This window comes from Brachycentrus maculatus, unplaced genomic scaffold, assembly GCF_059751285.1.
Source record: "Brachycentrus maculatus isolate JH-2025_06_01 unplaced genomic scaffold, ASM5975128v1 h1tg000131l, whole genome shotgun sequence".
NCBI lineage: Eukaryota > Metazoa > Arthropoda > Insecta > Trichoptera > Brachycentridae > Brachycentrus > Brachycentrus maculatus.
Window position 1 is genome coordinate 798,039 of NW_028280884.1, and position 15,258 is coordinate 813,296.

Below are 15,258 nucleotides of genomic sequence, written 5' to 3' on the forward strand. Positions count from 1 at the left end.
CTACGAGAAATCTATTGCCAACAGTGTCTAAAATATGTTTTTATGCGTCAACATTTATTTCCTAAAAATAATAACAGATATAGCCAAAGAATGAATAATTTATTAGAAATCCCTTTTTGTAAATCTAGACTCGCGCAAAGATACTCATTTTTCATAGCTCCAAAACTGTTCAACTTATTCCACAAAGACTATTTGTTAGATGTTAATTACCTAAGTTTGTGTACATTTAAAATCTTGCTTAGATTGTTAATTGAAGAGACAGATTTAAGCTCTTTTTCTTGTAGTACAGCTTGCTAACTTTTTACTTTTTCATCTTTTCGTTTTTAATTTTATTTAAAAAAAAAATAATAATAATAAATTTTGTTTTCTGATAATCAAGTATTTTTTGTATTTTATAATGACCCCTTACTATGACCTAAATTATATTGTAAACCCACACACAGGCCATGCCTTTGTGGGATATTTTTTAGTATTTATATTTATGTTTTATTCATATTTTTTGTATTTGAATTAATGTCATGTAATGTAACATTACATCGATAGAGGTCACAGAAAAACGTACCTAGAACAAAGCACGTCGTTGTGGCTGTGAAGACAGCCGAAGACGTGAGAAGTAACGCATCTGCGAGGTTGATTTCTTGGTCCACCACCGCGCTAACTATGATGGCAAATAGTGCCACCACGATGGCGGCTACTATGGCTTGGACCTGCAAAAATCAACATTATTAATCACCATAGAAAAAAAAAACAACTAAAAACGTAAAAAAAATTAAAATAGCTTTTTCACCGCAATGGCAGTGCCACCTGTTATAACAGCAACACACAAAATAAACATTGCTCATGATGAAGTATGAAGGGAAGGACGAAGTACTTTAAGGCCTTACTCGCAATAATAGAATTTATTAAGCATCCGGCTGCGCTGAGAGCGGTCATTACTTCACGCCCGATTTTTTTTAGAAAAAATCTTGGATTTTTTTTTGGTTTTTGGAATACATATTGAAAAAAAAATATTGTAATATTTTTTTTAAACTTTTTACCTTTCAATAAATCTTTTCTTTTCAAAACCGTTTATTCATTTCTAAGAAAAACTTTTTTCAATACAAAAACAGTGTTTTAAGAACAAAATTGGATTATGTCAAATATTACCTCGGTTTAAATAAAATTAAGTTGCGATTTAATATATGTTGGGCCTTAAGGAAATTTATTGACTTAGTAAATATAATATATATGAATATTTTTGTTGATAAGAACAAAATGTAATGTCTTATATTCAAGTACTTTCCACGCACAATACAGCATACAAGTGTTTTGTGTATATCTATAGAGTTTTCAATCATTTACATGCGATTATCGCTACATTAGCCATTTGTGGAATTTCGAGATTTTAAAATGTTGATAATAATATTGCCGAGTAATAACTTAAGTAGTCAGCACGCTCGGCTACCGTTCTGGAGGTCCCGGGTTCGATTCCCAAGGGGGGTAAAAGTATAAGTATAAGTGATTTTTTCACTGTATTATTTATTCAATATCACCCTGGACTGGTACCTGAAGCGGAGGGCTGATCACCTTTCCTTCATGTGTAACCGATTAAGATAGCACTGCGTTAATATGACACAGTGCCCTATGCACCATTGGGGTGCGGATAAGGGTTTTATTATTATCATTAATAACTTTATATGAGTGACAATCGATTTTATAATTTTTCAATGAAAGATTTTTATTAATATTTCAACAAAGACGCAGAGCATTTTGAGTGCGTCCAAATACTTCACAAATCTGGATTTATATCCGTTTAGGGTTTATTTTTTACATTATTGACATCTCAACATAAATGAAGAGTAGAATAACTGGTCAAATTACCATATAAGCTACATAAAAAAATTAAATCATGTTTTCAGGCGGGTCTCAAGTATGTGAATTTAATCCAGGATTTAGGACTTTGCATACAAATAAAAAGAGTCTCTGCTTAATAAAAGCTTTCCGTATTCCAACATAGATGGCTGTTGTGAACTCACATGTGCTGTGTAACGAGTTTGATCAATATATCTAGGAGTTCCAAAAATTTGAGGAATTATAGTTGTCAATTGTGGGTAGAATTGGGGAATGTTACACGAGTAAAAAGTGATCACTTAACCAAGCCTATGATGGTCAAATTTCAAACACTTGGGCATGGTTTTATCAGGAGTCAGAATAATTGGCATGTATGCTGTAGGTTGTTTGCAAAAATAGATTGGTGTGGCATTCTATTCTCTCTGCCTACCCCTGCATGGAAGCAACATGATAGTTAGTTACTTTAAGTCCTAGGTTCTCAATATTTTTTAGTTTAGCAGCCCTACTAAAATATTTCATTGATTCAGGAAACGAAATTGCCAGAATGCACCCTTATAGAGAGAGGAGAGGAATGTTGATATATTGCTCACTTCCCAGTCCTCCATTCTGTGTCCTAGGATCTCTAGTATCCTGTAGATCAGTATTTCTCAAAGTGGGCGATAACGCCCCCTTGTGGGCATTCTAGAATACTTTCACAGGGCACAAGAAGCCCAAAGAGACAGATAGAAGAGCTAAGAAGTGACAAATATATTTTCATTCCTTCCCTCTTTCTGTGATGGGACATTCTGGCGATTTTATTTTTTTCCTTTGATGAAAAATGTTGATAGCGGGGCGCCAGATTAAAAAACGCTTGGAAACCTGTGCTGTAGATTATCTTTTTAGCTTTCACTGGGGGTTGGTATCGCTCTCTCTGAGAATCTATGCAAATAAATGACATGCAAACTTCTTATTCTTCTTCTTTTTGTAGATCCTAAGGATCTGTTTGTGCCTCCACTTGTCGCTCTTGAGATGTCGACTCCCAGCTATCTTTCCACCTTTTTGGAGGTCTGCCTGGGTGTCTGCGTTCTTCGGCGTTTCCTCGAAGGGAGATACGTGGAAGTCTGTCTTCTGACATTCCGTTTAAATGCTCATTCCAGTATCGCCTTCGTTGTCGTCCCCACCTCACGATATCTTCCGTCTTAAACATGGTCCGGATATCGGTGTTTCTTATGCCAGAATTGGAAACTAAGAACTGAACGGCGTTAAGCAGAGATATGCAAACTTGAAATGTTTTAATCACTAATTAGCTCAGCCATCGCTTACACCAGATACAAATAAACAAGTTATTCTCAGAAAATTGATGCAGTATCATAATACAATAATAATTTATTTTGCAGAGATTAGCGCTGGGAAAGATAATGAGTGTTCTACTAATAATGCTACAAATCCTTTAATGCAATTGCTTGCGTCAATCTTGTAATCTCACTTAAACAATAGCACATTTGGAGAATTGGGCTATGAGTGCCACATTGTTCCTTAAAGGAAAAAGCACAGATTTGATATCGTAGAGTTCATAAAACGTAACTTGACCCATATTCAAAACGTGTCTGTGAGCATTCCAATCAATCAAAACATTTAGGTTTTTATTATATACATTTTATCATTTAAAAATATATAAATTCTTCAGTCAGCACGTATCAATTTGATGCAAACTATTATTTACTCTTAATTTACATCTTCTTACAATAAACAAACCATATCATTTAAAATTCTTTTAGACTCTTTTCATTCTTCATACATTCAGGCATCTTATCATACATTTTATACCCTTATACATAATAAAATTTTGCGATTGTTTTTTTTTAAGTGTGTCATATTTTATCTTTTTTTCTAGTAACATGTTTATCTTTTTAAAAAAAATAAAACTACTTTATTATATCGCTAACTCCTTTCAAGAACGTCATAAATCAAAAAACTTGATTTTTCAGGAGAACGTTTTTAAAGTTTAAAAATATAATACAATGTATTAAAAATAAACATCAAGCCACTTATTGAACTTTTTACTGTGCAACAGATATTTTTAGGTAAAACCTGAAGGTTTTTTCTCCATTTGAAAAATATTTAGTATATTATATATTTATATTTAAAAAATAATTAAACAATACCTTTTTTCAAAATGCGAAAACAACACTTTCTGCCCTGTAGCAGGTAAATATTAAGTAAAAATATGCCTCTTGCTGGGATATAGTACATTTTGTGGGCATTCCGAAAACATGCACAACTGAAAATTTACGATTTTTGATTTATGACGTTCTTGAAAGGAGTGAGCGATATGTTAGTCTCTATTAAAGGTAACCTGTTTAGTTCTTCTCTAATATTTTCCATTTACTTATATCTCAACACAGATGAAGAAGAATATGGAAGTCTGGGTATTTGCAGGGCTTGTGACCTGTCCATAGGCTGGTTAAGCATTACTTTACACACGTGTAACATTCACCATTCTATCCATGATTGACAACCACACAACTCCAATTTTTGGAAATCCTAGATATACGTATATCATATAAATTTCACGACAATTCATGTGTGAGTTTGCGGCAGTATCTATGGTTTATTTTAATAACCATTTTATTTAGAAGAGACCCTTATTTTCAAATATATGCAAGATCCTTCCCGAATAATCGTTACACACTGGGAGCATGATGTATAATTTTTTTATGAAGCTTAACAGTATAAATTAAATACATAATTCATTGAAGAGATCAGATTAATTCTGCCCGTGTTAGAGACTATTAAAAGATAAATATTTTTATATTCATAATTGCAAATCACCTCGGGCGTTGAACCAGTGCAGTAAAGTGCAGTCAAGCCATAAATTATGCAGTGGATAATCCACCTGAGATAACAATATGAGATGTGAGTACGTGATACATTCAAGCGCATGATACGGGAATGACTGACTACATCACTATTGACATTTCACAATGCTAGCTGATTAAGTTCGGTTTTTACATTTTTTTTGACATCTCAACATTCATAGATGAAGAAGAATATGGAAGTCTGGGCATTTACAGGGCTTAACACCGTCTTAGGCTGGTTTTAAATGATCACTTTATACACGTGTGACATTCACCGATTCTATCCATGATATTTGTTCAATATTACCATGGACAGGTACCTGAATCGGAGGGCTGATCACCTTTCCTTCACGTGTTAATGATCAATATAACACTGAATTTATATGATGCAGTGTCCTATGCACCGTTGGGGTGTGGATAAGGGTTTGAAGAATGAAGAAGCTAATAATTTGACCAGTTAGTTGACTGAGGGTCGGGCGGCAGACCATCTAATTATCAGAGTATAATTGGGCTTTGTTAATGAAAAAACTTCCTGACAACAATGTGTTAAAAACCGGCCACAAACCTAAACCAAGAAGAAGAAGAAAAGAAGGCTTCTATTTTAAAATAGAGACTGAATTGTGTCTTAATAGAAACTAGAAAGTTGACCAACCTGACCTTGATACAAGGATATTTGTCATATGGAATTAAGGATGAGGTTGGAAATATTATGAAGGCGCAGAAGTTACCTGAACTAGAGAGATGTTTCCTATGACCATGGTGAGCACCTCCTTCACACAGCTCATGTTCCCGAGGTTGGCTTGCGTGGACAGTCGGGACGCGAGGCACATGTCCAGGTTACCTGCAAAAACCAATTTGCATATCTATAAAATACCTAACTAAAACAATTAACAATCAAATAATACATAAAACACTTATTTTTTATTTTCTCTCTCTCTCTCTCTCCAACCCTTATCCGCACCCCAATGGTGCATAGGGCACTGCATCATATAAACGCAGTGTTATCTTGATCGTAAACACACGAAGGAAAGAGGATCAGCCCTCCCCTTCACATACCAGTCCAGGGTAATATTAGAGTGAAAAAATCACTTTTATTTATTTGACCCCCCTTTGGTAATCGAACCCGGGACCTCTAGAATGATAGTCAAGCATGCTGATTATTACACTACGGAGGTAGACAGACACTTGTTTTTTACCACTTAAATATTATATTTTAACGGCTAGTTTCGGAAGCTACAGATGCTTCCATCTATGGGTTTGAATATTAACTGAAGCATTATCCTTATTAATTATTTAGTTTAAATTCAAACCCGTAGATTCAAACCCAGAGATCTTGGGTCAATTGTGGGAGATAAATGATATCCCTTGTTGAAAGAACATTGGTAGATAATAAAGATAACGTAAGTGAATGGGATTTCCTAGGAAATTCCATTCTAGATGGTAAGTGAATGGTAAGTGGTTCATCTAGATGGTAAGTGAATGGGATTTCCAAGGAAATCCCAAGGAAATCCCATTCACTTACCATCTAGATGGGAAAGGAAATCGAGAAGAACAGCAATGCAATGGCTAGGGATTCGAGGTTGCATACCCTTACCCTTTATCGTGGCAGGCTAGAAGGAATGTGAGAGTGAGATGATCCTTAATTTTCTTTTCCACATAATTTGATCACGGCAAAGCGCCCTCATCATAGTATTCCACAAAAATGGCGTTATAAAATTTATCAACAATTATTATTTGTCCACCTCCGTAGCGTAATGGCCAGCACGCTCGGCTACCGTTCTCGAGGTCCCGGGTTCCATCCCCAGGGGGGGTCAAATAAATAAAAGTGATTTTTTCACTCTAAACATTTATTCAATATTACCCTGGACTGGTACCTGAAGCGGAGGACTGATCACCCTTCCTTCATGTGTTTACGATCAAGATAACACTGCGTTTATATGATGCAGTGCCCTATGCACCATTGGGTTGCGGATAAGGGTTAGAGATTTTTATTAAACGCACAATCCTATAAGCACGTGTAAGTTGATAATACAAGTACAATTAGTTGGGAAATTACAAGAGTTTCTCGAGATAAAATAATTGCTAGTAATGTAAACACGTACAAAGGTACATGAAGGTATTATGTCGGGAGTCTGATCAATGACAAATTATTTGTTATTTAAAAAACAATCAATATACATATTTACGATGTAGCCAATAGAGTTATGATTGATCCCTTTTAAAGCTGATGATAAATGAAATGCTCTTAAAGTAATGAATATTATTGATAAATTATTGCTTTAATCTTATAAATCTTTTCATTGTTCACTACAACAATTAAAAACAAAACAAAACATATTGATTCCTTTTCTAAATTTAGAACCACATTTAGGGGCCACACGAGCTTAAGTACTCTCTTATGGTAGAGAAAGTCCAAAAGAAGTTTTTGAGGTATCTCTACATGAGAGAGTACGGCTATTATCCTTGGCTCTACCCGACCCAGTTTCTCCAGGGTATGCTTGGCTACAATAGTTTAGAGACTAGAAGGAATGTGTATTTGATTACGCATTTTTATCCATTGTTGCGCGGTGTGATCGATAATCCTGAAATTATCCAGAGCATTGGTCTGTATGTTCCCGATAGTTACCTAAGACAGCGTCGGCATAGATTGTTTCACATTCCTATACACAGGACCAACCTGCCGATGGTTATGCCTGTAGGAAGAGCTACCGCTATGTTGAACAATATCACATTGGATATTGATCTGTTCCATGTGTCCGAAGGAGTTTTCCGAAGCGAGATTCTTCTACACATTTAACAAGAGTCTTCTTGTGTAATTTTTAATTTGTTTTTTTAATGTATATGCCTTAAATGTTTGTTTGTAATGTAAATATTAATTATTGAATAAATTGAATTGAATTGAATTCAATTGAATTGAATTGAATAAAGGTAATAAGACAATATGTTGAATTGGCAGGGGACAATATGAGGACAGGAGATTGACATGGTAAGGTATGCAGATGATAACAATTCTAACTATTGTCGCACTAATTTTCTGAGCCTAAATATTTCAAAATGTATCTGTATCTCTTTCTCTAGGAAACAAAATACTATAATATTCTCAATATTATTAATATTTAAAGCATTTACTTTGTGGTTAGTCATTTTTAATTATTTATTTTTTTACAAAAATGTTAATAAAATTTGTATATAACCACTCACCGAGATTTTTACGTCTACCGGTTTCGAGACGTACCCGTCTCTTCGTCAGGACAATCACTAACACAGCATGCAAACAATACTACCCTTCACCACCATAGCACCATTTACACACTCAAAACTACACAAAATGTCTAACACATGCGATTTTTGGTCGACCCGAATACCAACATGCACTATAGTTTTCAATACAGACATGCGTTACGAGCCGAGGTTAAACGTATATTACTACTACTACTAATACTACTACTAATACGTACTAATATACGTTTAACCTCGGCTAGTAACGCATGTCTGTATTGAAAACTATAGTGCATGTTGGTCTTCGGGTCGACCAAAAATCGCATGTGTTAGACATTTTGTGAAGTTTTGAGTGTGTAAATGGTGCTATGGTGGTGAAGGGTAGTATTGTTTGCATGCTGTGTTAGTGATTGTCCTGACGAAGAGACGGGTACGTCTCGAAACCGGTAGACGTAAAAATCTCGGTGAGTGGTTATATACTTATTTTATTAACATTTTTGTAAAAAAATAAATAAGTAAAAATACTATAAGTTTTAATTATTCCCTTAATAATCAACAGATACCTAGGAAAGTCTCAGTTAAGGACTTGGGAATTGTTCTGGATTCAAAACTTCGGTTTGATACCCATATACGCAACATAACCAACAAAGCCTTTAAAATGCTCGGTTTTGTGCTAAGAATGTCCAACGAGTTCAAGAATTTAGATACTATTAAATTGTTATTTAACACATATCGCTCACTCCTTTCAAGAACGTCATAAATCAAAAATCTTAAATTTTCACTTGTGCATGTTTTCGGAATCCCCAGAAAATGTACTATATCCCAGCAAAAGAGGCATATTTTTAACTTAATATTTACCCGCCACAGGGCAGAAAGTGTTGTTTTTGCATTTTGAAGAAAAGGTATTGTTTAATTATTATTTTAAATATACTAAATATTTTTCAAATGGTGAAAAACCCTTCAGGTTTTACCTAAAAATATCTGTTGCACAGTAAAAAGTTCAAGAAGTGGCTTGATATTTATTTTTAATATATTGTATGATATCTTTAAACTTTAAAAACGTTCTCCTGAAAAATCAAGTTTTTTGATTTATGACGTTCTTGAAAGGAGTGAGCGATATGTAAGGACTCAGCTCGAATATGCTTCCCCTGTTTGGAATCCACTTTATAAAACCTATATTAATAAAATAGAAAGAGTTCAGGATATATAAAAAAAACACTTAACATTCAAATTTAATGACAGCTCATGGTCACCCCAATCACTCGAATGTAGAAGATTTGTTGCTGACCAACTGTTACTATTTAAAATTGTAAATAATATTGTAGATTGTCCCGAATTAACCAGCTCTCTAGGCTATATTGTTCCCAACAGAACAAGATTACAGACCACCTTCTATTTGACCACCCCCAGGACTAATTGTCTGAAAAACAGCTTTATCTTTAGGGCTTGCAATTTCTATAATAAACATGTGTGCAGCCATGCTGATATCTTCCATACTACTATTATTTCATATAAAAAACTTTTCTAATTAACTAATCTCTAATTATAATTCTACTTATTCAAATCTATCTATACTTATCAATTTCTATTCTTTTTTTCTGATTATTATAATTCTTTTTGTGCTTTTAGTGGAAAATTGTTTCTGAATCATTTAGTCTCACTGTTCATTTTTTTTTCTCTAACCTGTACTTTCTATATGTCTAAATGTGTTTGTTATTTTCCCTTTAAAATAAATAAAAAAATTAAAAATAAAGCACTAATTGCCGACACTGAAAATGGACTTAATGAAGCGTAAGTAAAATAGAAACCATGTTGACAGCAAAATTTTATGGTGGGGACTGACCGGAGTCATTTGGTCGTAATGTAACAAGTTACGATGCGAGCATTCGTATAGCCAGTACAGCGAGCCGAGGCTCCATTCGATGTTCGGATGCTCGCCGCCAATGTTACGTTACGACGTTAAAATGCTCCGGTCAGTCCCCACCTTAACATGACCATAAACAAATAAAAAGCTAAATATATGGCCGTAAGAATAGAGGAATCAAAGACAAATATTGTACTAGATAGTAAAAATATTCAACCAGTAAAGGAATTTTTATTTGGGCGGCAAAATTACTCAGGATGGTCAACCAAAATCAGAAATAGTCAGCTGGATAAAACGAGGAAGAATAGCATTCAAGAAATCTAAAAATTTTAAGTTTAGAAACAAGACAAAACTTAATAAAAAATCTGGTCTGGAGCATACTGTCATATGGAAGTAAAAAGTGGGCTGTCGTGGCAGCCAGAAAGGGGGCGGCTGAGATGTGGTTCTACAGGCGCATGTTGGGGATTCATCGGATGGAACACGTAGTAAACAACAAGGTATAAAGCAGGGCTGGGGAGTCTAGATGCTTACTTAATAAAGTAGTACAACAGCGATCTGTCTTATAAATGGATAGGCCATAATATAAGACAGCCAGGCCTACTTCTTACGATTGTGGATGGCATATGCGAAGGCACAAACTACAGAGTACCCTGCTTTAACTATATGGACCAAATTATCCCCTTTATGTTTGCCAAATCGTCCGCAAAATTCTTAAACAAAATAAATTTTATATACTACTGACATCTGTGGAAATAATATTTTGAATTTATGAATGCAACTAAAGCAATTTTTATTAAGTAAAGTTTATATAAACGCAAACTATATAGTTGTTTGACTGTCACGAGTTGTGATTTATTGAATATCTCCTGAGTGGAAGTCTGCTTTGGAGCTTTAATTATAGTCATATTCAAGAGACTAGAAGGAATGTGTATTTGATTACGCATTTTATCCATTGTTGCGCGGCATGATCGATAATCCTGAAATTATCCGGAACATTGGTCTGTATGTTCCGGATAGTAACCTAAGACAGCGTCGACATAGATTGTTTCACATTCCTATACACAGGACCAACCTGCCGATGGTTATGCCTGTAGGAAGAGCTACCGCTATGTTGAACAATATCACATTGGATATTGATCTGTTCAATGTGTCCGAAGGAGTTTTCCGAAGCGGGATTCTTCTACACCTTTAAGTCTTCTTGCTTACTTTTAATATATACGCCTTGAATATTGTTTGTTATGTATATATTATTTTTTTGTTGAATAAATTGAATTGAATTGAAATTGAATTGAATTGAATTGAATGATGAATGGTTAGTAGCAAATCAATATCGACTGGACCATTTGGGTTAGGGTGACATTCACCGGGGTCTTTACCTTAGGTACTTTTGATATTCGGAGATTTTCACAAACGGCATCTCATTTTTTAAAATAATATCCAGAATCGAGTACGAATGAATGAGTGATGCCTAATTTCCAAGATCTAGGAAGGTTGTCTGACGATCGGTGTGTTATTTTGGAGGACACAGATGTTTTGTTTTCTTTTAAATAATATATTCGTCATGACCAATTTCCTCAAAGTGAAATAAAGTCGTTCCACAGAGTGGCTGACATGTGCAACAACTAATAAATCACAATGGCCGTACACAATGTGACAGTGAATCAGCGTAACAATAAACACAAGTCGAGAAAAGCGTATTATAATAAGATTCCCAGCGAATAAAGACATACATTTGGACAGTCGCCGGGGAATATATTAATGTTGGTCTGACGTGCGTTCATCAGAATTGTAAAAATGTGTCAATATATGATTTTTCTCAGAGAAGTGTCAGCGACATGTTTCCAAAGTCAATAATGACACAAGTACAAATTAATTTTTAGCTTATATTATTATTTAAATCTGTGTATTTAGCATATTTGAATGCCTTTTGGTAAGAAAGCAATGGGGGGCATTCACTGTGTATTCTTTTAATTATTAATTCAATCAGACTCTGGATTTTTTTGCCCTAAGCAAGATAAATCAATATATATCTTTTTATTAAATTAAACACTTGAATATACCACTTTAATGAGTTTTATTTATATATACGACTAGTTTCGAAAACTTACAGAGGTTTTCATCTTCTGGTACAAATTAAAATCAGAAATTAAACCAGTTTAAATTAAAACTGGTTTAATTTCTGGATTTAATTTGTACCAGAAGATGAAAACATCTGTAAGTTTTCGTAACTAGTCGTATATATATATATATATAAATAAAACTCATTAATGTGGTATATTCAAGTGTTTAATTAAAAAAAATAACCAACATGTCATTCTACAAAGTTGATGCCGAATCAATAAATAATATAAAATATATCTTCTTTATCGTGTCATGTCAGGTCCCCCCAACGTAGACTATCACTGTCTCAGGCAGTTCTAAACAGCGCCTTAACTGTTCTAATTCTGAGTCAGGAGATCTGCCTTCCGCCCACACCTCATCAACCCTCTATTCGGTGCAATAGATCATACTTCTCTTTGCTAAGCAAATGTTCCAGATGGACGCTTTCCGGACTTTGATATCAGTCAGCAACTGTCTTTCTACTTGTGCTTTTTGGAGCACAATTGCATTGCTGACCATATCGGTCCATGGAATGCGTAGCATTCTTATGATGCAGCCACATTTGGAATGCCTCTAACCGGTTCATAGTGCTGATATTGAGGGTCCACAACTCAACTCCGTATAAAAGAACTGACCAAACATAACCAAACATAAACAGAACCTAACCATTCAATTCATTGTCAAAGTTTCACATTGAGATTATCATTTAGAATATATTTCGCATTTTATTATCAATATATCGTAGTCGTACAGGAGAAAGTGACCAACTATTAAAACGTAAAATGTTCAGGAGGGCCATTAAAGTCACTTTTGCTTGGCAACAAAATAAACGTCAATGCAGTATAGTCATTTTTACCGAGTCAATATATTATACTTACAAGCTTAAAATCCTTGGTATTTTTTCCAGGGCAATATTAAGCTAGTAAGATATCAAATAGTCAATGATCATGTTTTTGTAAAAAATGCACTTTGTTACTTTCTCCTGTATGACTACGATATGTATGTATACCATATATTACAGGTGTCTCAACAGAGACAGAGTATCTATAGATTTTTATATAACAAGAAGACGCAAGTCAGAACATTCCAGGGCCAACGATTTGGGCTTTAACTGGCTTTAGTGATCGCTTTGTATACTCGTGTAACATTCACCATTTTGGTCATTACAAAACATTTTATCAATTTATAGTTATGTAATTTTTTCATTTAACAAGAACCTTTTGATGCCATTTTGCACACCTTATGTACAACCTAAACTCTTCAATAGGTCAATCCAGGGGAACGTTTGGCTATCCATCCGAAGGGTGCTAAAATAAATATTGACAGTAAAATTTCACTTTAATATTTATTTAGTATTATCCTGGGTAGGTACCCATAACATAGGACTGATATCCATGTCTTTTTGCAAATAAATATCAAAATAACACTGTGTCAATTTGATGCAGTGCTTTCTGATGCATCATTTAGTACTTATAAAGGTAAGAAGAAGAAGAATTTTGAATTGAAGAATTCTGAAGAATGTCGGATTAGGAATTTTAGATAAATGCACGATCAAAGATTATAAAACAATAGGAGGAACGCAATACTGTTTGTAAAACATGTATAATTATTTTCTTATCTAGGTTCCAGACAAATATCAATCAGTTCTTATCACTACCACTCGAATTCAAAGATTGAAGGAGGAACCTTGTGCCTAAAAAGACAATATCTCTAACAAGTGAATAAGAAACAGAAATAATCAATAACATGTTATTAACATATTAAAATATAATTATTCATGCTGTCAACATTGTAAATTACTTATTGATAAAACACGATGCGTCATTTCCCCTTTAATTAATAAACTTGGGAAAATTCTAGAGAAGATTGGAACATTTCACATTTGATATAGAAGAGGGAGTATAAGAGAGTTCCAAACCAAGATTTTTCAAGACACGAGATAGAAAAGAGAGGAGTTTTAGACACCACAAATTAACGACAGCTCGGTCATTGCGTGAGTGGAGAAAAATATGAAATAATATGTATCATACTACAAAGCAAAGTGGAAGGTAAACGCAGCAAAGGAAGAAGAAATATATCCAGGCTTATTTATTGTAACTGCAGACAGTTGGTAGAATTCCAAATTGAATTGTTGGGTAGTATATCCAAAATAAAACAAGGTTTCTTGGATTGAATTCTACATTTATTTATGAATAGGTTAATACGTGACGTGTTTCGTCATCTTAGGACATTATCAAACACTAAGTGTTTGATAACGTCCTAAGAAGACGAAACGCGTCACGTATTAACATAACTAACTAACTAACTAACCATCACGCCTTTTTCCACAGGGGTTGGCAGAGAGAATCGAACGACATACCACTCTGTCATTGCAAACATTCTTCGCCTCTTCAACATTCATGCATCTCGTCATACATACCCGACGATTCTTACGACTCCTGACCCGGCCGCTTGTGCCAAGTTTTCCTCGGTCCTCTGCTTCTTTTTCCAACTACATTCTCCTCATAAATTTGTTTAATCGTTCTTTCCTCACTCATATGTTCCACATGTCCAAACCATCTCAACACACCTTTTTTAATTTTATCTATAATGCTTATCTCAGCCTTGCATTCTTTCCTTATTTCATCATTCGAACATCTATCAAACATCGTTTTGCCACACATTCGTCTGAGGGTATAGCTGATATATCATCAGTAGGTTGCATAATCTAGTGTCTAACAGAATAAATTGTTTTAAAAAAAGACCATTTAAATCCCTAGTCTGATGATATTGGTAGCGATGAAACACAGTCACTGCTTAGATAAAATAAAAGTGGTAAAGGTATAGAGTTATAATTTTATTATATAAAATGCAGTTCCACTGAAAAAATATCACCACAAAACTTAATTCTATTAGTGACCAGCTTTCAGCTATATACAACAGAGGACAAGATAACTAATCATTTGTGTATTTACCACACATACATATATAAAATAATAGAATTTCTTACCTTTTAGGCCTGATAATGATGGAACAAGTACAAAAATGGATGACACTTCTACAAATACTGCCCAAGTCTGAAAAAAAACAAATAACTTAATGTTGACACTAATGAAATGCAAAAAAGACAGAAAGTTAAAAAAAAACACAACTGAAATATATAAAAATGGGAATGTGCAAAAACTGGAGATAGGCCACCGAGTTTGAGAACCGAATAACAAAATATTAACAAGGAGTCGTTAATTCGGTACTTGGATTCAATCGCTAAACCTAAATTATTCTAATCAGGGTCATCATACACTTGGTTGCGTATTGCATATTGCTCACTCCTTTCAACGTCATATATCAAAAAAGATTTTTCAGGAGATCGTTTTTAATGTTTAAAAATATAATAAAATGTATTAAAAATAAATATCAAGCCACTTATTG

The 15,258-nt window shown here is 34.2% G+C and overlaps 1 protein-coding gene across 3 annotated transcripts in view; it reads right to left on the bottom strand.

The window, feature by feature from the left end:
• LOC148309309 (solute carrier family 41 member 1) overlaps nucleotides 1–15,258 on the bottom strand; it is a 78,305-nt gene that overhangs the window by 8,299 nt on the left and 54,748 nt on the right. For all 3 annotated transcript variants that reach the window (XM_088260274.1, XM_088260276.1, XM_088260275.1), the window contains 3 exons: nucleotides 14,840–14,906; nucleotides 5,396–5,508; nucleotides 563–707 (listed from right to left, as the gene is read on the bottom strand). In XM_088260274.1, the coding sequence (XP_088116400.1) occupies nucleotides 563–707; nucleotides 5,396–5,508; nucleotides 14,840–14,906 (325 nt within the window). The remainder of the gene's footprint in view (nucleotides 1–562; nucleotides 708–5,395; nucleotides 5,509–14,839; nucleotides 14,907–15,258) is intronic.